Below are 24,389 nucleotides of genomic sequence, written 5' to 3' on the forward strand. Positions count from 1 at the left end.
CTAAAAATGATAATTCAAAAACTTTTAAATTCCATGGAAAAATTTCAACAATTTCAATCAATTCAAATTAATAAACTCGAGTTTATTAGCCATTCTGGTGTTTAACACACAGTTTCTCATGCAAAAACTTTTTGCCAACTTCAAATATTTAAATATAAGCGTAAACTTGCCTTAAACCCTACTCGATAGGTGTTAAAGAACTACAATCTTATTTAGCAACACAATTTGGCTTTATAGTGTAAACAGCAGTCTTTAACAGTTAACTATCGCATACATGAAATAGTCCAAATTAAACTCAGCGTTTATTAAACACCACTTTTCATAAACATAACGGCATAAACTCGAGTTTAAATGCGATATTGGTATTTAGATCAGAGTTTATTATACAAAAACTTTCGTAACTTTATAAACTTAAACTCATCTTAAACACTACTTGATTGGTGTTTAAGGAAGTACAAAAAGACGAATTTTAACAAAATTTGTACAAAAATATCAAACTAAACTCAGAAATTTTTTAAGTAATTAATGACAATTTTGAATAAGAGAAAACAGAAAATCTTGACGAGTTTAGTTAAATACGAAAGCTATTCACTGAAATCATATAATAGAATTGTTTCTTTTTTATGTGGAGAAAAAAATAATAAAAGTATGACAAAAGCACAAGAAACTTGCAGTTGGAAATTCAAAAAATTTGCAATAAACTTTGCTTAAATCATTTTTTTTTTGTGAAAATCGTATACAAATTATATAGTTGTCTACAAAAATACTTTAAAATAATATTTGTATATTTTTAATTTTTTTAATAAAATCATATGGCGGCAACTACGCCAATTAATTGTATAGATTGTTATAAGATTAAATTTTGTATTTTATTTAAAAATTAACAATTGAAAGCACATCAAATTTAAGGCTTATTTAAATACCCTTTTTATGTTTTTGATAAACACTCAACTCGACAACCAGATTTTTGGTATTCAGCGCTTTATTCAGCTAACATTACTTGAGCTGAATATCAAAAGACTTGATAAACCTGGTCAGAAGTTAAAAGCTAATATTCTTAAACGCTTCTTAACCAAGCGTAGGTTCATATTTTGAGAAACTCACTTGAAAAAGATTAAAATTTGGAATTATTTCTTTATTTTCATTAAAAAATTATGCATGCTATTACCTTTTATGGGTGTCGAATACAATACTATTAAAAAGCGAGTACTTTTTCTCTCATCACACAAAGATTTTTTTATTCGTAGATTTTAATACTAATTTATTTAAAATATTGAAACTCGAGCTCAAGCGCTGTCTCTTACCGGATGTTATTTTGAGCAAAAAATAGTTATTAATGCAAATTAAAATCGATTAAAATCTCGTTTCCCATAGTCAGCCATTGATGATTACTCTTTAACTTATTGATTAGTTTAATCTTTAATAACAAAATCTCATTTTGCCAAGACTACTTTGTTTGCCAATTTCGTGAAGTTTCATTATATACTGGCTATTGAGAGAAATAAACAAATATATTTAATTAAATATGCAAAAAATGGACTTTGCACCAAGAAATTTTTATATAAAACCAAAATTTAGCGTATAATTTTCCAATAAAATTTTCAAAAAAAGTATTTTAATAGAAACCATTAATTAATTAAGTGGAAAATTTATTTCCGCACAAAATTCATATAAACACACAAACATACAAATTCATACATTTATATATTCCACCCAATTAAAATATACGAAATTCCATCCCTCACATAATGGCTAATATGGCCAGAATATTGGTTGAGTAGACAACTTATTTCAACGCGTGGGTCTAATTAGGAAGCAAATAAGCCATGCTGCAGCTTTCACGATTTTTTTTTATTTAATTTTGTTTATTGATACTTTTCATTGCGCCTCAAACCGCAAACCGTCGTCAACATCAACGTCAACGCCAACTGATTAGCCTTCTTCGATAAATCTGTAGCAATAATGAATGCATATATGCTATCATAAATTCGTTAGCCAGCTGAGCTGCGGCTTTATCATATCAATATAAATATAAGCTTTGTATCGGATTTCAACCAAATGTACATATAAATAAATACATATGTACATATATGTATGTCTAAAGCTGCGATAAGTCTACGCACACTTTCGTGAATATGCCTTTGTTCGCTTGCTTGTGTCTGCCGCCGCCTGAAAAGAAATCTTCCCATATAAGGTGTTGTACATATATTTTTGTCTATTTGTATGTGTGTCTATTTAGCATTTGAATCACGTTTTCCATAATTTACATTCACGTTTTACTAACTCATACATATTTATGTGCAGTCATTTATAGTTAGCTTTGTTTGGCTGCTTCGATTTGTTTGTTTATTTTCCTTTTTCGGCATCGGTTTTATACATACACAAACAAACAAACAAATGTGATTATATTGTATAAAATGTCTGGTGTGCTGTGTGCCCATACATTATTTAGATAAACAATAACAACAATAATAGCAATATTTATGTTTATTATATTACTACCGGCAAGTCATAGTTTTTTTGTTGTTGTTTTATTTTACGATTATTTTTATATTACTGCGAACGGAAATTTTTACGGTTATTTTATTGTTTTAAAAATATATACATTTTTGACAGAAATTTGTTTATTTTATTTTTATTTTTTGGTAGTAATGAATATTCCAACTTTTTTATAGATCTCAGTTAGTTAACACAGGGAAAAATTCAAAATCATACAAATTTACATACACTTCCTTAAATATTTTTCTTCCGTATACAAATCTATTTTCTGCTCGAATCAAAGTATATAATCTTTCTTAAGTCCAAATCGGCATTATCCTAAATTCTGTAGAAGATGGGGTGTTGAAATATACAGAAGAGTTGATTGATATATGATATGATATAGTGTTGTAGATTATATATTGTCCTCTCGCTCTCTCTCAAATCAAACTATAGTGTTATATATTGTCATCTCATTCTCTCTCAAATCAAACTGGAAATGATCAACGGGAACCATATTTATTCCTGTTTAAAATTGCTCGCAGTTTGAGTCAATATTGAGCTATCTAATACAAATTTAAGTAATCGTCGAACCGACTTTTTATATTTGAGAGTATCTAAATTTGGGTATATTCAAAGTCTTGAAAAATCTTTGTTTACATTTATTTTTTAAACATTTTTAAGTTATAGTTACCTATACTAAGAGATTGTAGTACCAACTTTGATATTGAGAAGGCAGAAAATAACCTTTCTGGGGCAAAAGAAAAACATATTTGGAAATTGATTAAACTGTTTTCCAATTTTGGGCTCCTTTAGGGTGACAAAATATATAAAAAATGTAATCAAAAATGTCAACGCCGGTGGTGAGGTCTTTTCTCCTATATATTGGTATAACAGATTCAGGAAAGCAGGTTAAGATGAAAGTGAGATATAAATAAAAATTTATAATGATTTTTTAAATAATAATCATCAATTCTTATCGATTATAAAAAAGTTAAAAATATATATGTAAAATATTAAAAAAAAAGAATTAAGTTTAATAAATAAATATTTAAGCTGTTGTTCAATAATTTATAATAAAGAATATCTAATATTATGGAATATCTCATAAGGAATATAATAAAAATTTTAGGTTTTGTTTTAACCCTTCTGCTATGTTTGGGTCAATTTGACCCAATTTTCAGTAAAACTCGTCGAAATTCGCATGTTAGTCTAGTCGTATTGTATTGATTCTTCTTCTATTTGTTAACTGCAGTAAAAGGAATAGATAAATATGAAAATTAACATAATATCTGTTTTTTATGTTGCTGGAGGATGCCAAATGTAATTTCATTACACGTATTACGTTGTTGGGTCTATTTGACCCACCTAGTATTTTGAAACATTTTACCGTTTATTATTACATCACTCGATCAAAAACTCCGACAAAGAAAGCTAGTTATCGGAAATCGAGTATATTTTGCACAGCTCTATGCTCTGCCAGAAATAAATCCACCAAAAAACTACAGCGATGTTTCTTCTGTCATCAATCAAAAAATTCGAACAAATATTCAGCTGTTTGTAGTACGTCCCAAAAATTTGTTTGCAAGAAACACAGCAGCTTAGTTTGTGAAAATTGCCGTTAAAACATACATATCTCAACTATTTTCTACAATTAACATACACTTAACTTGATTCAAATAAAAAAATATGAACTCTTTCAATAAAATAGTGTTATTAGTGAAGTTGTTATAAGTGGGTCAAATTGACCCAAAAAACTATGTGTGTAATTTTTTCCTAACATAGCAGAAGGGTTAAATACAGTGGAACTTCCATAACTCGAACTTCTATAACTCGAACTCTAAATTGGCAATAGAAGTAAAAGTTCATACAAATTTCCTTCCATAAATCGAACTTTTCGACCAGGGCATAATATAAAATATAAAATTTTACTATCAAGGAACAATTTTAAAGAAGTCTCTAAATTCGTATGGAAGCGAACAAAAAATATGATATTACACTTGTAGATTTCGTAAATCGTTTAACAAAGACATAATGCATGTTTTAATGTATTTAAATAAAACTTTTTGCAAAATAAATAACTAAAACTGGGGGTAAATCTATATTTTACAGCTTTTTGAAAAAAAAAATATGTTTTAATGAAAATTTCTATAACTCGAAGTCTCTCTAACTCGAAGTTTTTTTGTGGATTATGGTGATTCGAGTTAGAGAAGTGCTATTGTATTTCAAAATATTCCAAGATTAAAAAAAAATGATAAAATTACAAAACTTTTCAAGAAATTATAAGAAATAAAACTAATAATTTAAGAATTTAAAAATTGTTAAAAATTATAATTCTTAAAATTTTCAAAAAAAAAAAAATAAAATATTAAAAATAAATATTATAAGATATTAAAAATTTTCTTTGAGAGTTCACAAAAAAAAAAAACATTTTTAATAAAAAATTGTTTTTTAAATATATTTTTTTTTAATATTCGTAATTTAAAAAATTAAATTTAATAAATAAGATCAGCGATTTTTGCCTTTTGAGTAAACGAAATTTTCGAAAATTTCAAAGTTTGTTAAAATATTTCAAAATATTTTTTTAAATTAATTTTGTTTTGAATATTTAAATAGCTATAAATTTTTCTCATAAAATTGTAAATTTTTAAATTTAAAAAATTAAAAAATTATTAATCCAAAATTTAAAAGAATTTCAGGTTTTTACGAGAAAAAATTAATTAAATTCAATTTGTGTTTTCTGAGGAAAAAATTTTTTTGATAAATTAAGAGATTTGAATTAATTTAAAAAATTTAATATTTTATGTAAAACAAATTTAATTCTACATCTACATATGTATCTAAGTATGAAAATGCACACATACATATGTAAGTAGTACTTATAGCCACGTGCCTGTAAAATATAAAACTGTTGTTATTAAACAGCTACTTACACAGAATTTAAATGTTTCAATTTTATAAAAGGCCACAAGTCGCAACACATTTTCGGGGCTTCAGTTTCTCTATGTATGTATATTCTTATGGAATATATTCTTTCGAATTGTATGCGCGCTTTGTGCGCACTTATTGGATGAAGTCTTAAAATGTTCCACGCAATCAAAGCTCGTGCGGGTACGCACATGCTTTGCAGGCATAATGAGCAGACGCACGCAAACAGCAAACATATGAGGCTCAAATGTCTAGATTTATTCAAATATTTTTATGAATGTACATACATTTATATAAATTTACATAATGATACATAGAATTATGCCTCAGCGCATCCATCAAGGAGTTGTCAAGCTTATTTGCACCGCCTTTTGTTATGCTAATCCCGCCATCGCACAGCACACTGCCTTTTGGCGCCAAATTGTGGCCGCGCCATTTTTTATAGCTTCCGTTGCGCAAACATATAAAAAACAACAAGCATTTTTTTATTTTCGCTGACGCACTGTTTAATAATTATTTGAAATTCCTTTTTGTGGAAATTAATCATTTTTTAAATTAATATAACGCACCTGCCGCACACCTTGCCATTTCGGCAATCAACTCGTCGGTGGTACATCAATCATGCCAAGTGTCAAAGTGTGGCACTTCCTGCGCGGCAATATGTTGTTGCCTGGCAGCCAAAGGCAGCGTTTGATAGGCGCGTGTGGCCATGAGGAGGCGTAATAAATTCTGTGCACTGACTGCTGAAGATTTGCATATTGAATTGGCGGACGGTTCAGGTGTGAATGGCTTTTGTGTATATGTATTTCAACAATTTGTTTCCCTTTCTTGCTATTTTTAGCGATTTTTTCATTATTACGCCATACACATAAATATATTTCATAAATTGTATATTATGAATGATTTTTTTCATCCAAAATTTGTAGATATTCTTTATCATTTCGAATCTGAGGCAAATTGTACAATTTTCTGCATTTTTGTCAATGACAATAAACCATTTTAAGCATCACATTTGAATATATGTATGTTCATATCATCACACAATGAAACCCTATTAGCTCACTGCAACGTGCCGAACAGTAGATATATACATATCTATGTAAAAAGGAAAATACAATACCAACATCAGCCGAAACCATTGGGGTGACAATGCATGCATATATGTTTTTATGGGTGCCTGCATTCATATGTTATTATGTCAAGAGCCTTGAAAACGTCAATAGCATTTAAGCGCACAATGACTTCCACAGAAAAATGCTCATACTCATGCATTTTGCTCTCGAAAGATTGACAAGCCTTGAGATTTCGGATTAAAATTGTTTATATTTACAAGCATAAATTCATAGATGTACAGAAAATACACATGTATCACTTTCAAAATCCAGTTATTTTGGTTCAGACATCTCCAACAGGTTAATCGCGAAAAATTGGGTACACGCTTCCAAAATAATACGAAATTTGTATTCCAGTGATACCAATTAGATTGCCTTTATTGACATGATCCGTTTTTTGAGTGATGGTTACGCACTCGTAAACTGACCCGAAACAACATCTTATAGCGTTTTTAGACAGAAGCTAATTGATCAATTAACCGGTCTCTGCTCGATTAAAACGCTTATTATGATCGATTTACCATACAAAATAAAATCAAATGCAACTCTGCGACAAAGACGTACGATATACGTTCTTTGTCTGCGATTGGCTGAATTTTTTGATAAAAAAGCTACGTTAGATGTCGCTGCTAAAAATATCAAGTTGATGAAATTTACCAACTTCTTATGAAAAGCAACAACTATAATGTATAACAGCTGAACGGTTATCGCGTAACCGGCAGTATAAAAGGCAAACAAAATTTAATTTCTAAAGAAAAATTTTAATTGATCAATTAATTTGGCTGTCTAAAAACGCTATTAAGTTGGCTGAAGAAAAAGAGCGAAAATTCTCTCTTCCTGCGTATAAAAGACCTATCATATTCTCCTTCCTATGATTTCATTATATCCAAATTGTGTCTCACGGGGTACTATATATATTAATATATATATATATTAATTGTAATATATTAATTCTAATAGAGATTGGGGTTCCAGCGTTAGTAATTTGACCATAACAGTTGAAGAAATTGACCAATTTTGTAAATTAAGAGACATTATTGTTGAATTCGAGCTTTACAATATTGAAATTTACACCTCCTAAAAAGAGGAGAGGTATCTGAAACCTGACAAATACACCAAAATAGCTTCACCTTTACAGAGAGGCAATGAAGAAACGTAAAGTCGTTGATTCTAAAATTTTTTTAATGTCTATACTACCTTTGCCCAAAAGCTTCAGATAATTCACTGGACTGCTCTAAGAAAAGTATCTTCTGTATATAAAATTATCAAGAAACAAGGATATATAATATACTCCCGTCATCTATCTAAAAATTAATGCAAAATCTCTTCGTCGAGCCATTAAAACGAGGTGGTGGTTCGAACTATTGACAAAACCTTTCACTGTCAAGTTTGGAAGAAAGGTTCAAAGGTAATTAAAAATATAAATGCTGAAAGGGATATATAGTATATGATCACTACATTATTTCAGGACAAAGAGTATAAGGCAAAACAGACAAAATGAAAAAGGAAATGTTTTCAAATCCAAATATTGTCAAGACACTAGCTATCGTAGAGACTCGCTATAATGACGTCACACATTTCGCTATGAAATAGTGATGGCTACAGATTTTATTACAACTTTAAGATTTCTTAATCTAGATATTATGATCATATTGACCGGAAAATTGCTGGGGATTAAACTATTGGAAAATTTGATGATTTCCTGTATAACAAGTGTTTTTTTGTACCTGTGGTTTTCAGTGAGGCAATTCTTTTTTCGGAGTTGGTCTTTTTGACAGCTGTTACTTCATTTATGCTCAGTTTGGTTTGTCATAATTTTATAATGGATATACTTCGATATTTAGAAAAAACGTTTTTCGCGGACATACGGTCCCAATTGCTATAAAAAGTGGTTGCATTTAGCCTCTCGTCGGATATTTTATCGAGACGCCGGTCTAGACAACCACATGTTTAAGAAAAAAAGTCCTTTAATTGAATATTTTAACCTTTGGACCACCCAGATCTATAAGAAAATATTAACTTTTAATACTTTTAAATGCTGAGTCAGTCCGTTAAAAATAATTAAATTAAGAACTCTGTATCAAAGTCACTAAAAATAATGTTCGGTTTAATATCGTCACGACTTTATTCAATTTTTGTTTTAATTATTTGACAGCAGTTTGTCGATTTTATCACAAGATTTGCAATATCATTCAGGAATTATAAATACGAAAGGAAAACTGTTTACGCAAGCTGTATAAATATGTTCTTAAGAAGGTATATAGTATGATTGTTAGAAGGTATGTTTGTTTGTCTGTAAAATTAGCTCACTCAAAAACGATGCAAATCGCAAATAACGTAATACTTAATTGGAAGCCAATACTGAGTGGATAAATGAAGTACTTGTTATGTTTGAAGATTTGATAAGCGAAGTGATAGGGTGAGAGAGTGATAATATATACGAGATCAATTGCCTCAATGCTCTCTTGACTGCTTGTTATGAATACTTATTGTTGTTATTGTTACTTTTTTCTCCAACAAAATTACGCATTTATTTATAAAGACATTTATAATTAACTACATTAAACAATTTTAACACCTTCGCTTACGCTCTTTCACTCCCCTCTCTCTCTCTTTCATCTTATGACGACACTCTCTCTCACATTTATTATTTGCAAAGCTCAATCAACATCAAAACATTTACGAATCAATTGAGATACCAAAACCGAATATAGCGAATTTCAAATCTTATCAGCGCGTTTTGCGCTTTGCGCACGAACTGTTCGAAACATTGCCTTAACACTTAACAGTAAACAGAATTTAATGATAAAACGAGAAATTAAAAAACAAAAACAAATTGATACAACAACAACAACAAATATTGTACGTGTACGGCACAAATTAAAATTGAATCTAAATTTTTCATTGCAGTACACTTGCGGCATTCGATGACGAGAGGTGTGTCGACGACGAAGTACACGTCCCAGCAATCGAGCAGAAAACGTTAAATACTTGTACTACGGTAGCGACGACAAGCGTGTCTGCTTAAATAACAAAAGTGATTTCAAATCAAAATCAAATGTGCAAACGAAAAGTGGCGACGTGCAAAAGCGTAACGAAACGTCTGGAAGCGTAGCACTACAAAAAAATAGCAACAAGAAATAATAAAAAAAATTACTAAAAAACGCAAAGAAGTGTTTCCAAAAAGAGAACGGTGCATATAGCATAAATACATACATACATACATATATAATCACTTCGTGTAAATAGGAGCTGCGTAACGCTCCAACCCAAAAAAAAAAACATCGCCATCATAGCAACTCAACTGAAAATGTGTTCTAAGGAGTTGCTGCTCTTAGCATGCCTCTTCCTGCTCGGCGGTCTGCGTTTGACCTCGACAACAACAACCACCACCTTCGTGGCGGCCATGTCTATAGCGAATCAGGATCTCGATCGTTACTTCCGCACGGCGAACGGCACACAAATGCTCGCCAATGAGGAGCGTATCATCATAGATGTCTACAATTATGCCTATTTGAATTTCACCTATTGGAATGAGAATGGTGAAAAGTGCAAATTGGGCTATAGTGAGGAGAAGGCACGCTATGGTGAGGGTAAAGTGGGTAATAGAGAGGGTAAACTAATACATATTAGCATGATCGGCAATGTAACGGACGATACGGCTTGTTCGTCCAAGATCGCCGGCACTAATGGTGAGAGTTTACCACCGAAAGGTGTCGCCTGGATTGCATTGGTGAAGCGTGGCTTGTGCACATTTGAGGAGAAGGTGAAACATGTGTATGATCGTGGTGCGAGCGGTGTGATCATTTACAATGATAAACCAGTTAATAATTTGGAGAAAATGCAGATTAGAGATCAACTACGTAAGTATGCAAAGTAGTTTGGTTGATGACAGGCATAGATTAAAGTACCATTACAAATGATTACAATTCACGGTGATATAATCAAAACACTCATCATGTAATACTTGCAATATTGAGCAATTTTGTGCACTGACTCAATAAATAAATGACTAAATACTCAATAATTAAGCAAGTAATGCTGACATGCATTTAATTACAAGACAATTCGAAATGAAATTGATTAATATTGGCATATGTAATCAAAATGAAAATAATTGATTATATCTACTTCAATATCTTGTGATATCATATTTATAAAAGGCAAAGTTGTTATGAGTTTGTGATTGCTGTTATATGGACAATTATTTAATTACCACTTTTAAGTGCCATCTAGTGAGAAAGTAATTATTTGCAATTATTTTACTGAAACATTTCTAACTCAAAATAACTACGGTTCTAACTCAAAGTAATTAACAGTTATGTGTTATAACTAATTTATTTTAATTATCTAATGTAGCTATTATGAAATTGGTTGCTAATAATTTCATTCAAGTAATCATTGGCGAAGTGATAATCATTTTTTAAAAAATTCCAATTTCAGAAATTGAAAACATACAATAATAATAATAAGTGAAGGCTTACTTTAAGCTGTCTAGAAATAAATGTAATTAAAATGTAATGATTACTTAATGGTAGTAATTAATAAAGTAATCATTACTCTATTTTATGGAATTAAAATATTATTTTGCAATAGTAATAATACAGTTATTTAAAAAATAATACACAAATAAAAAAGAATTTCGATTACTTTAGCATTACAACACAAATATTGAAATTAAATTTGTTATTAGTGATTTATTAGAAAGAGTGATTATGCGTGGATTTCAGCAATTTTTTAAATTTTATAATTCGAATTTAAAATTTGTTTCAAGTAATCAAAAAAGTAGTGATTACTTTATAGCAGTAATTAATTATTATTTTATTTTAAAGAATTAAAATACTTTTTTGTAAAATTAGAGTTTAAAAAAATAATAAATACAATTGCTGAAAATTATTGATTACCATTACAAAACAAATATTTTAATTGTAATCATAATAAATAATTAATTACAAATAATGATTATTTGAGTATTTAAGAAATTTTTATGAATTTTTCAAGGTCAATTGTTAAAAAAATTTTGTCATTAAAAACAAACAAAAGCGAATTAAAACACTAATTAATCTCAATAAACCAATAAACTTTCAGATCCATACTCACACATACATATACACCTATATAAACAATAATGGATATGCAATTAATGCCATTCTTTTGCATGCATTTTAGGCGATATAACAGCTGTGATAACTTATCTTGATATTGGTATGGAAATAGCGCGAATCGTTGATCAAGGATTTCAAATGGACGCCGCCATCATACAGGGCCGTTACGGTAGCCGACCATTAAACACGCTAAACAAGTACGTGTGTATATTTTATGATGCCATTTTTTTGTTTCTTAAGTATTTATTGCACTTGTTGATAATGTCGCGCAAAATGGCTACCGAAAGTAGCAGTAATGGTGGATTATGTACACTCATATTTGTATGGCGAACTATGAGTAATGGAATGACAAATGTACTTTTCCACTCGGGTGCAAATTCAAGTCAATAACGGTATAAAATACTATCGCCATTCATTAAAGTTGTTGCGTGTGCAATACACATTTTGTTGATAATTGTGGTTTGGTGGAAAGATTTCGGCGGATGTTATGTCAGAACTCTCATTCGAGTGATGTTTTGTTTTATTCGTCACTCTTGAAGTGTCTAATACAGTTCTAAAGTTAAGTTAGATTAATTAGATTATCAGTTAGATCTTTAACTCTGTATTTTGACGAAGTTAGATCTATGAAGTTTGTTGAGGGATAAGGAAAGGAATTGATCTGGGTCTCTTACTACTTAGTTGAGCTCGAGTGGAACTCCCTTTTCTCTCTTTATTTCATGAAGTGTATGTCTTTTGAGTCTCATTAATTCCCCATATCGTTTTTCTTTTTCAATAAAATACCGTGAAGTCTTGCCTTAGCTTGGAAATGTCTGTTTAGTTATTATTAAACTTTACTTAGGGCTCAATGTATTCATACAGTTGGGAAGTCCCTGTTGTATTGTTATAATTCGAATATATTCCTAAGTTTGGAGGCTCACTTGCCTTCAGAAAATTTAATTTAATTTTAAGCTTAAGGTTTGCCTTAATACTAAATTAAAAAGAGTTCTCAGAAATCCTTGATACTCTAAATACTGAAGAGGTTAAATAATGTTTTAAGGGATAAGTGATTTTAATTTCTTTATATTATCTGCAAGGAGAGAGGTTGGTTTTAGAAAAGTGATTTTAGAAATTTTTGGACAAAAAAAGGTGTGTTCAAAAAATAACGGGAATTTTTAAATTTTTACTTATAAAAATATTTCATTTTAACTTTTATTATTTTGGCTATTTGCTTTATCTTTAGCAACCGCCAAGATTATACTTGATTTTTAATTTAAAAAATTTAAATTTTTTTTTCAAAAAACGAAAATTTCCATCAGTTTTTGAACACACCTTGTATGTTTTATATTATATGTGAATACTGAGAAATCTTTTATCAGTTTAAAAACCAGTTACTTGATAACAGTTTTTGAATTAAAAATATTCACAGATCAACAGGTTTTTGTAAAAATAAAACTGAATCTGAATAAATATTTGCATTGATTAAAATACTAACTCAGCTCAAGAAAGAGTACGAAAAGTGGTTCACATGAAGTATAAACCTCGATTTGTATGAGAAGAAAAGTAGAAGCTGTCGTGGGAAGATTTAAATTGTTCTACTTGAAAACTCCAAGTACTAATATCCCATTGATAACACAACATAATAATAAATATTATTATTTTGATACAAAATAATTTGTTTATATATTCAAATATTTGAGTTCAGCGCACTTTACCGCAGTTCACGGAAAATAATTTAGAAATGCCGCCAAGAAAGTTAGTGAACTCATAAACAATATTTGTCATTAGCATACACACACTTTCATATACATATTGACTAGAAGACATGCACTCGCATAATTTATACATACACTTATTAGACTGACGAAAATTTGCCAAAAATTTGCGAAATGCCAATGCACTTGAGCGCCACACTTAATCGCCTTGCAGACTGTCTACTACTGTGTAGGGATTAAATGAACCCATACTTATGCAAAGCACTGTTTAAACGGTACTGTAATTTTAGTGAATGAAGTCAAAAATTAAACAAATAGACGCTCGCCAGGCAGCACGTGACGCACACACGCTCACACTCACATACGAGACTAAGCGCTTAGGTTTATACTCGCTCTTGACTGATAAGCAGGCTAAGTAATTGTCGCCTGGGGCGGCGCGCATTCCAATAATAAACACAAACAGCGAGTAATGAGCTTGCAGCTGGCGGTGCATTGGCACACATGGCGGTCATATAAACTTGCATATATATATTTACTGTTATATATATACATATGTATAATGAATGAGAGAATGTGTTGAAAAACATGAGTACTCGTATATGACAAAAATAAAAACAAATACGCAAATATGTATATATATTTTCAGATCAGATTTGCTTTATAAAAATAAATATGCAATTCTCAGCGGGGCCAGTGAACTTTCTGACTGTGTGTGGGTGACTAAAATCAGCATCGAATTGCTGTCGAATTCTACTTAGCGCCTTAAGAGATTTGGTAATGGATAGGTAGAGCAAGGCTTTTGCGCTTATTAACTGTTAACTGAGCTGGGTTGACTAACCAAGCGGTCAATAGCTTTATTTGTAGCTTAGAGTGTATTAGAATTTATGTGCATATTTCGAGAATTACTTTTGTTTTGTTATAAGAGGTCAATCAGTTGGGGGCAATTATTATCATTTTCTTTAATCTACTGTCTGCTTTCACTTTCTCCCACTTGACCATTTTCAAAAAAATTGAGAATAAAGTAAACTGAGCATGTAATAGGTATGCAACTTGACTAAAATGGTATAAACCAATCCTAAATGTAGGCAATGTTTATGAATATTAATGTCTTTTGAAACCCCAAATATTGTCTACTTTTAGGGTCATATGTGATACGTACTGGTTACGGAGTTATGTTAATATTATATTGTTTTCTTCTCAAATTGTGTATATTTATATTTAAATTTTTGAACTAAAAACAATACGAGTTTGCGGTTTATAATATCTAAGGTTTCACAGCCTCATTAAAAGGCTTACTAATCTTATAATGCTGAACGGAAGCTTTAAATTTTGTCCGAAATATTTTCTAAAACGAATTAGATCGTTTTAGTACTCGATTATTGTTTGTTTCTTATCTCAATTGATTATCATTTAGACCACTGAAATATGGACTTTGCATTTAAAAATTCCGTCTAATCATTATCAGATATAAAAAAATAATATTTACAACAAGTTATTTTGATCCAAAAATAAACCACTCCTTAACAATTTATGATGGCATTAAACGAGTCATTAGAGAATATTTAACCGGTTCAAAAATGTATTTTTGCAAGCATAAACACCAATTTCGTTGTTTATAAATTGAAGGTTAATAAATTATTATTATGTTATATGGGCATAAATTCAATAATGCAAGTCATTTTAAATACTCGAAAGTTGGTCGTATTAGCAGCTGGCCAAATTTGGGTTAATCAATAGTTCTTAATCAATTATAAAATTATAAGATTAATTAATCCTTTTGCCATAAAAAACTAGTAGTTGTGTTGTAATTGATTGTAAAACGCAATTTAATAAATTTTTAGTATTCCAAAATAGCAATTTGTTCATATTTCGTCACAAACTCGAAAATAAACTCTGAGTTTACCAGTTTACAATAAAAAAAAGAAAAGCGCCTTTAACTTCCTTTTGTGATTGAGAACACTGAACTTTATAAACTCGAGTTTAATGTAATGAGTTTAAACATTAAACTCGATTTTATGAAATTGTTATTGATTTATTCTTCAATTTGTTATTGAGTACACCAACTTTATAAACTCAAGTTTAATGTATTGTGTTTAAACCTTAAACTCGAGTTTAGTAAATTCAATTTTTTAACAGTTTAGTTTTCACTTTGATGGATTTTATGAAATCCTTTTTCCGGTAGTTTATTCTTCAATTTGTTATTGAGTACACCAACTTTATAAACTCAAGTTTAGTGTATTGTTAAGGTATTGAGTTTAAACCTTGAACTCGAGTTTATGAAATTGTCTTTTTTATAGTTCAGTCTTTAATTTTTTGTGAGAACACTAGCTTTGAAACTCGAGTTTACGGTATTGAGTTTAAACCTTAAACTCGAGTTTATGAAATTTTATTTTTTATAATTTAGCATTTACTGATTACAGAAAATTTAGTGGACATGAAGAAATTTCGCTAAAATATAACCTTAAATTATTTCACACCCATTAAAAAAATTTTCAATAAACTCTATAGACCAAAATTCCCAACTTAACATGATCGTAAAAAATCTGAATTGAAATTATATGAAGGTTTGAAAGATTTATTGTGCAGTCTACACTCTCCACCAGTGTTGCTCTGATGCTACCACTAAAAAAGCCGTTAACTTCATCAAATCGCTGGTATTCCCCGCTCTGAAGTGTGCTGCCATATTTAAATTTTTATTTATTTTATTATTTTTATTTTCCTGCGTGCTATCTGCTGTTTCCTACAGTGTGTACTACGTGCGAATTTGTTGCGCCGCTAACTTATTGTTATTATTGTTATTGTTTTGTTGTTATTGTAGTTGTAGTGATAAGCGCAATGTCGCCACTTGTATACATACAACATAAACAAATTGAATTTTTACTGCACCATAATAAAGATTAAATTTTAGACTTAATATTGGCGACGTTTTGTATTAACAAGACTTGCGAGGATGTGGAATATTACAGGCGACAATAGCACACACTCAAACACATACATAAATACATATGTTTGTATGTATGTAAGTGGCACACCAACTGTGTTCGAGTGACTGTGCGCGAAAAAAACATGTCTAAATCTAAATTGCGCCGGCTAAAGTTTTTATGGACATTAAGCTTAGCGTTTGGCACACCTGTCGCGCACACAAACACACATACACGTGCATACATGCTTGCAATTGGGCTTATATGGTCTTACTTGTATTAGAGTGGCGTGGCGAACGCATTTGTATGCATACCAGTGGAAGAATGTGCAAAAAAATTCTTACTGGAATGTGGTTTTTGTTGTTCATTATTTTGTTTTCTCGCTGCTGTTGACTGGGCTTGCCTACTTTTAGTATATTTTATTTGAATATTTTTTTGTAATTTATTTATTTTTTTTTTTCATTTTTTATATACTTTTTGTATTTTTTATTTTTTTTTTATATATATTAAATTTTTTTATATATCCTTTTTTATTTCTTTAATTTTTTTAGTTAATTTTTTTATATATTATTTTTTTTTGTTAATTTTTTATATAATATTTTATTTTATTTTATTTATTTATTTTTTTTTAATTTTTAGTTTAATTTTTTATACATAAATATATTTATTATTTAATATCTAATATTTTTTATTTAATAATACTTTTTTATTTTAATATTATTATTTTTTTTAATTTTTAGTTTATTTTTTTATACATTAATATTTTTTATGTAATTATTTTTTTTTTATTTAAATATTATTTTTTTTTTAATTTTATTTATATTTTTAATTTTTTTTATTTTATTTATTTTTTTATTTTTTGTTTATTTTTTATATATTAATTATTTTTAATATTTTTTATTTTAATATTTTTTATTTTGATTGTTTATTTTATATCTGTATTTTTTTATTTTTTCCCCCGTCACTCATTTTGAAATACCTTGCACGTGCGTCATAAATATTTGCTGCCTCATGGCGTTGGAAGGTTACTTTGAATGAATAAATATTAGCAGCAGCTCCATCACACCCCCCGCTGACCACATACAAATGTACGCATGTGTGTGGCATACAAAAAAGAAAAAAATAAATAATGATAAGAAAGACAATAACAAAGTCTGCGGCATAAATTTCGCATGTCTAAATCTATGATGATAATTTATTTTTCTTTTTTTGAGCTAAATTTTTGAGCTATTGCGCTAAAAATGGAAGTTTCTTGAACTAAACAACCAAATTTGTAGTTGAATCACGACAGCGAATTGCCTATTTACCCACATATAGTACTTAGCATTTTGCTTGTTGTCTCCATTTCGCTTTTGCACATTTCCATGTACAAGTTGACAAGACAATTACAAGTTGTTTGCTTAGATAAATGTGCATTAAAGCTGCTTAGTGACACAATGCTATATAATAAATATGCGCGCTGGTGTGTAATGTGTTGTTGTTGTTGTTGTTGACGTTATTTTGTTGTAGTTGAGACATGTAGACACATGTGTGCATATATTAAAATTTAATTACATTTATAATTCATGACAATAATGATAATGATATTAGTTGAGTTAATCAATGAAGGAGAGTGATTCAAGTGGGTGATTGCCAGGTGGTGGTTTATGGGTTTGAATCCTAAATATATATATTTTTAATTTTAAACATATAATGAGTTTAGCAGCATCATAAAAAATTCAATGAAAAAAAATTGGAACAATTTAACCCTTCAGTTGCTCATTGGAGAGGTCTAGAAGGCCTTTGTTAGAGCAAGTTCCATCAAAAATATGCAAAAAAGCTTTGTGATGGACTAAAAAGTATAGCAAAAATATTTAAAATATTTTAAAATATGTCGCTGAGTACTTCAAAATATATATATGCCATGTTGGTGCTGCATATGCACAAAAAACTTGATTTTTGGTGTTCTATATGGAGAAAATTTAGATTTCAAGTGCTTATTTTCTACTCTAGCTGAAAAAATTTCAATTATACTATACATTTTGATAAGATATTTTAATAAATCGCAACAGAAAATTTTAGTCATCAATTAACCCTTGTCTTTTTTGTTCTATAATAATATTTAGAAAATACCATTTTTGAACAAAGCACTACCAATTTATATATTAAATCTGTAATATGTAAGAAAACGTATTTTTTATTAAAAAAAAAGAGTTATAAAAGAAAAAAATGTCAAAAATTATTGATTTTCAATTAAACTTGAGTGCAGTCTTAACCCTTGAAAACAATTACGAAGTGGATTTTTTTTCGGTTTATTTAAGAAAAAGTATTTCACAAAAGTCTAATCACTCATAAAAGATCCAAAAAATATACCTTTCTAACTCTTTCTTAGCTATTTAGAATATGTACTTCAAAAAGTAGCATCAGGTCGAAATGACCTAGCAGCATTGTCATTGTGTTAATTTCACTGTAGAAAAAATATAAAAATAAAACAAAAATTACCTTGGATTCTTTATATTTACAGCATAATTCCGCTTAAAAAAATTATATTTTTGGAACTTCTTATTTCCTTGAACCGCGTAATTGATAAACCGATAATTCACTTTAAATAAAAAACAAAAAAATGTCTATCTCTAAATATCTAATTCAACACCTTTCGCCTATAAATTAAATTACAAAAACATCTAATTATATGTATATATATACATATTTGCATTTTCCTTACGCTATTTTTAGATACTACAAGAAAATCGTACAGGGTAGCCGACTACATTTTGGATGAAATTCGGATATGTTGTAGATCATAAAAAAGTAAGTGCGTAGTATTGTTCACGTTTGTTGAGTTGCAAAAAGTTTTACAAATTTACATACAAGTACATACATACTCGTCAAATACAAAAAAAAATATAATAAATAATAAAAAACAACGTATTAGTTATGTAGTAGTGCGATGCGTTTATACAGTTCTACAACATATCCGAGTTCATGCATTGTTTTGAGCAACTTAATGATTGCAAAATAATAAAAAATATTATAAAATAAATTATAATAAATAACGAGTATGAATTTTGAGTATTGTTAAAAGTAAATAAAATAAAAAGCAAAAAAAATAAAAAAAAAAATTTTAAAATTAAAAAAAAAATAATAAAATAAAAAAAAAATAATATAAAAAAATTTTAAATTAAAAAAAAAAATAATAAAATTAAAAAAAAGTTTTAAATTTAAATAATAAAAATTAAAAACAATAAAAAACATTTATTAAGAATTTTCGCATTTTTTTTAATTAAAAATTAACAAAAAATGTAAAAATATTAAGTAAAAATTAGAAATAAATAAAAAAAAAATATTTATAAAAAATTTTCGAACTTTTTTTAAATTAAAAATAAATAAAAAATATTAAAAAATTATAAATAAAAAAATTTTGAAAAATTTGGATTATGTGAGAATTAGGTCCGAACTTTTAAATTTTTTTAAATTAATTTTTTGAAGGAAAGTATTTGAAAAAAGTTGCTGAGTTAACTTAACTAAACATTAATTAATTTATTTCTTACAATTTAAGCAATAAAAATTATTAAAAATATTATAAAAATTGAATTAATAAAATATTAAAACCCTTAAACTCAGTATTACAATTCTCAAAAATATTTTTTATCATAAAATATAAAATATAAGCCTTTATTTTATACATATAAACACAGTTTTAAGCTTTGAATGTTATTTATATTAAAAAAAAATTATATATAAATATAAATATAACTTATGAATATATAAAACATAAATTATCTGTTTAAAAATATAAATATTTGTTGTGGCCCGATTATTATTTTAAAATATCGATAAACACTTCGATTTCTTTCTTCACTTTTTATTTTAAATAACTGTAAATATGTTACTTCTCTATTTTTTCCTCTTTATCTCTCTCTCTTAACTATCTGTAACTATTTATTCTTTAATATTATAAAACTTTTCTATAATATTATATAATATTCAAGCTTTTCGATAAACCGTTCGATTATCTTATTACACTTTCTTTTCTTACATATTCGTAGAACATCAGTGCTGTTTGTGTCCGTTTCCTTCATCGTACTGATGGTGATATCACTGGTGTGGTTGCTGTTCTACTACATACAACGCTTTAGATATCTGCAGACGAAGGATCAGCAATCGGTAAGGACACAGAGTTGATAATAAAAATTATTAAAAAAACAACAACAAAGAATAAAGTATAATGGTTATTAAACTAGTTAGAAAGTATTAAGTTCGAACTAAGCGGGCTCTCTTTTGACACAAAATGGACCTCATAATGTTAAAAAATATAAGGGGAATTTTAGAGGACCCAAGTGTCAAAATTATTGACTATTTTAAAGGCGACAAGGAAGTCAATCGAATAGGGTATGGAGATTAGAACATTATGTGGACCGATTTTATAATTTTTTCATTGAAAATTAAACTTAATATTGCACATATTAATCGATATTTAGTATAATCGGACGGATGGAAATCAATGAATTTAAAATCTAGAAGGGTTTAATATCTTTAGGGGAAAATACAGACCTATAACACACATTTTTCTTTCACGTTCGCGAATTCTGAATATTTAAAAAACGTCTTCATATGATTTTAGTTAGATATCTCCCAAATTTATCGGTATAAATTGGATTGATTAAATTCTTGATACTAATTTTCGTTTTATAGGAGAGTTCACATATTAATCGATATGTATCGAAGGTTGATAATCAACATTTTCGCCGATTTCATACAGCTTTGATGAAATGTTTTTTATTATGTTGTGTAAAATCATATAATTAGGCGCTATTAGTTAAAGCTTCAAAATTCAGTTAAATATCTTACAAATTTATCGATATGTTTAATATTAATTGAAGGTATAGGACTCAGCATTTTGTATATATCTCCTCTGGGAGTAGATAAGAATCTTTTACACAAACTTTCGGTAGAATCTTACTACTTATTAGAGGAAAATTGTGTCGGTATTCTCTTCAGGGCTTAAAAATGTTATATATAGGAAGTAGGCGTGGTTGTGGACCGATTTCGCTTTATATATAAACCATTATAAGAGAGTATAATAGAAATATTATGTATCAAATTTATTCAACAAATTTGTTAGATAAAAAATTTTCGGTAGGGCCTGGTCCTTAGTCAAAACTTTTGAACTGACATGTACCTAAGAGGTAATATATACCCATCCAATATTAATTTCAATTAATTTTACGTTTTTCGGGGTTTTTCTTCGACAATATTGTCGTTTTTAGTAGTTTGGAGCATATCATTACGAGGTAGCTACTGGCCATTACACTAAGAAACCTACTTTATAAGCTATCTATCTTTCTATCAATATCTCTCAATAACTTTACTCTTCCCCACAGCGCCAATTGTGTTCGGTGACCAAAAAGGCCATCATGAAAATACCCACAAAGACGGGCAAGAGCAGCGACGAGAAGGATATGGACAGCGATTGTTGCGCCATCTGCATTGAAGCGTACAAACCATCCGATTGCATACGAGTATTACCCTGCAAGTGAGTTGAAATCTGCATAAATCTACGCAATATATATATAATTTTTTTAATATTTACACTACTTCTCTTCTATACGCTTAGGCATGAATTTCACAAGAACTGCATCGATCCATGGCTAATTGAGCATCGCACCTGCCCCATGTGCAAGTTGGATGTGCTGAAATTCTACGGTTTTGTGGTGGGTGATCAAATACACACGACACCGAGTCCACAACACGTTCCGCCCCCTATACAAACGTTGGGCGGTGAGCATGATGTGGAGGTCATTGTAGTTGCGCTAGCGCCGCCATTCTCTGCTGCACAGCAGACAACACTGACACAGATACAAACGCCATCGCAACAACAACAACAACAATCGCATGAGTATCAATTGCATACACAACAAACACAGCTGAGTGCGAATAATGCAACACAGACGCCGCAGTTGGCGGCAGCGAGTGTTGAGGCGCAACAACAACAATACACGCAAGCGTCTGCACATAACTGTAGCTGTGCTAGTAGCAGCGGTAGTTGTAGTGGTACCAATAGTGTTAGTGGTAATCATAGTCATTGCACTTGTTGCAACAACAACGCGACACCAAGTGATAGCCAATGTTGCAAGCAGCGCAGCTATAGCAGCAGCAGCGGCAGCAACTGTTGTCAGCATACCTGCGGCAGTTATGCGCCGACAACAAGTGGTGCTGCGGGCAACAACACCACGGCTACCACGCATATTATGCGTCGCAACTCCGCGCCGCTGGTGTTGCAAGTATCCACCGCTAGTCACCAAGTGACGGACGTTTAAGCGCCCCGCAACAAAAAAAACAGCAATAACAACAACACTAAACGCCAAATAGCAGCGCAGCGGTCAAGTGAAAGCTTGAGTGCTTGAGCTTTTGGTATTTCCTTGGCACCCAGCTGCAATGCAACTCATCAAAACACACACATCCACACATATATATACACACACACGAACTTAAGCTATTCACATCGCTACAAGTAAACTGTAAATAATTTTTGTTTTTGTAATTATTTTTAAGTTTTTTAGTTTTTATATTATATATGTATGTTTGTATTATTTTTGTGTTGTCTTTACTATATGTATATGCTAAGCGCTAAACGATATCGTCTGTATGATAAGAGTGTAGATTTTTAATAAACGCAAGTAATTTTTTTAAGTGTATAAGCGAGAAAAACATTTTGAGACTTTTTAAGACTTAACGATTACGATTAATGATTAAATATGATATACAGATATATGGATAAGTATGTGTGTAGACATTTGCAGGTTGAAGAGCAATAATATTTTTTTTATTTGCAAAATTTGAAGAATTAGTGATAACAAAAAACTAACTTTTTTTAAATTCAGATATTATAAATTATTTTTAATATTAATTTTTTTTATTAAAATTTTTTAAAATATTCACATTTTTATTTTTAATTTTTCATATTTTTTTTTATATTTATTTTTGGAAATTATTTTTTTGTATTAAATGTTTATTTTAATTTTGATAATTTTTTTTTAAATATTTATTTTTAATTTTTGAAATTATTTATTTTAATATATATTAATTGTTTTTTTATTATTTTTTTTTTTAAATCAAAATTTTGTTTTTTTAATTTTTTTATTTAAAATATTTATTTATAACTTTTGAAATTATTTTTGATATTAACTGTGTTTTTATTAATTTTTTTTAATATTTTTAATATTTCATAATTTTTGTATTAAATGTTTTTTTATCACATTTAAATGTTTTTTTGGATAATTTTTTTATTTAAAAATGTATTTTTAATTTTTAAAATTATTTATTTTATTATTATATTAATTTTTATTTTTTTTTTTAAATATTGAAATTTTGTTTTTTTTTTAACTTTTCTTAATTTTTTTTTTATTTAAAATATTTATTTATAACTTTTGAAATTATTTTTTATATTAACTGTTTTTTATCAATTTTTTAATATCACATTGTTTTAACTTTTCATAATTTGTGTATTAAATGTTTTTTTATTAAATTTAATTTTTTTAATAATAATTTTAATTTTTTTATTTAAATATTTAGTTTTAATTTTTGAAATTATTTATTTTATATTAATTGCTTTTTATTATTAAATTTTTTAAAAATATTGAAATTTTGTGTTTTTAATTTTTCAAAAATTTTTTTTATTTAAAATACTTATGTTTTATTTTTGAAATTATTTTTTTATATTAATCTTTTTAATACAATTTTTAAAAAATATTAAACTTGTTTTTTAATTTTTCATAATTTTTTTTACATAAAATAATTATTTTTAATTTGAATTAAAATTTCATATAATTTTTTAAAATTAATTTAATTTATCTTCAATTGTTTTTAATTGTGGTTAAGTTTTTGTTTGAAAAATTAATTAAAACTTACTACTTAGTTCAATTTGTTTTAAATATTTTTGTTTATTCAATAAATTATTTATTTAATTTTTTTATTTTATATTTGTATAAAGAATAATGGATCAGAAATATTTGTTTTTTTTATCATTTATTTTATTTAATCATTTTTTTTTAATTAAACACTTTTGTTTTTAATTTTTGTATAGTCAATTATAAAAAGAACCAACTTAAGTAATTTTTCAAAGTTTTTTTCATTAAAACATTTTTTATATATTTTTTAATTTCTTTAAATTTT

General features: G+C 28.4%; 2 protein-coding genes and 1 long non-coding RNA gene across 3 annotated transcripts in view; 2 read left to right on the forward strand and 1 right to left on the reverse strand.

Moving 5' to 3' along the window:
* LOC128922828 (uncharacterized) overlaps positions 1 to 24,389 on the forward strand; it is a 334,204-nt gene that overhangs the window by 104,375 nt on the left and 205,440 nt on the right. The window lies entirely within an intron of this gene.
* Positions 1 to 24,389, forward strand: part of LOC105210264 (E3 ubiquitin-protein ligase goliath) — a 107,541-nt gene that overhangs the window by 78,227 nt on the left and 4,925 nt on the right. The window contains exons 4-8 of the mRNA XM_011181085.3: positions 9,429 to 10,381; positions 11,688 to 11,820; positions 20,264 to 20,381; positions 21,599 to 21,750; positions 21,832 to 21,928. Coding sequence (XP_011179387.2) covers positions 9,829 to 10,381; positions 11,688 to 11,820; positions 20,264 to 20,381; positions 21,599 to 21,750; positions 21,832 to 21,928 — 1,053 coding nt within the window. The 5' untranslated portion in view covers positions 9,429 to 9,828. The remainder of the gene's footprint in view (positions 1 to 9,428; positions 10,382 to 11,687; positions 11,821 to 20,263; positions 20,382 to 21,598; positions 21,751 to 21,831; positions 21,929 to 24,389) is intronic.
* LOC114803722 (uncharacterized) lies at positions 5,642 to 6,212 on the reverse strand. Its single transcript, XR_003752158.2, has 2 exons — positions 5,976 to 6,212; positions 5,642 to 5,851 (listed from the first exon to the last, which is right to left on the reverse strand). It is a non-coding gene; the product is annotated as an uncharacterized LOC114803722 (long non-coding RNA).

The sequence above is a fragment of the Zeugodacus cucurbitae genome, chromosome 6 (assembly GCF_028554725.1).
Source record: "Zeugodacus cucurbitae isolate PBARC_wt_2022May chromosome 6, idZeuCucr1.2, whole genome shotgun sequence".
Classification (NCBI taxonomy): domain Eukaryota; kingdom Metazoa; phylum Arthropoda; class Insecta; order Diptera; family Tephritidae; genus Zeugodacus; species Zeugodacus cucurbitae.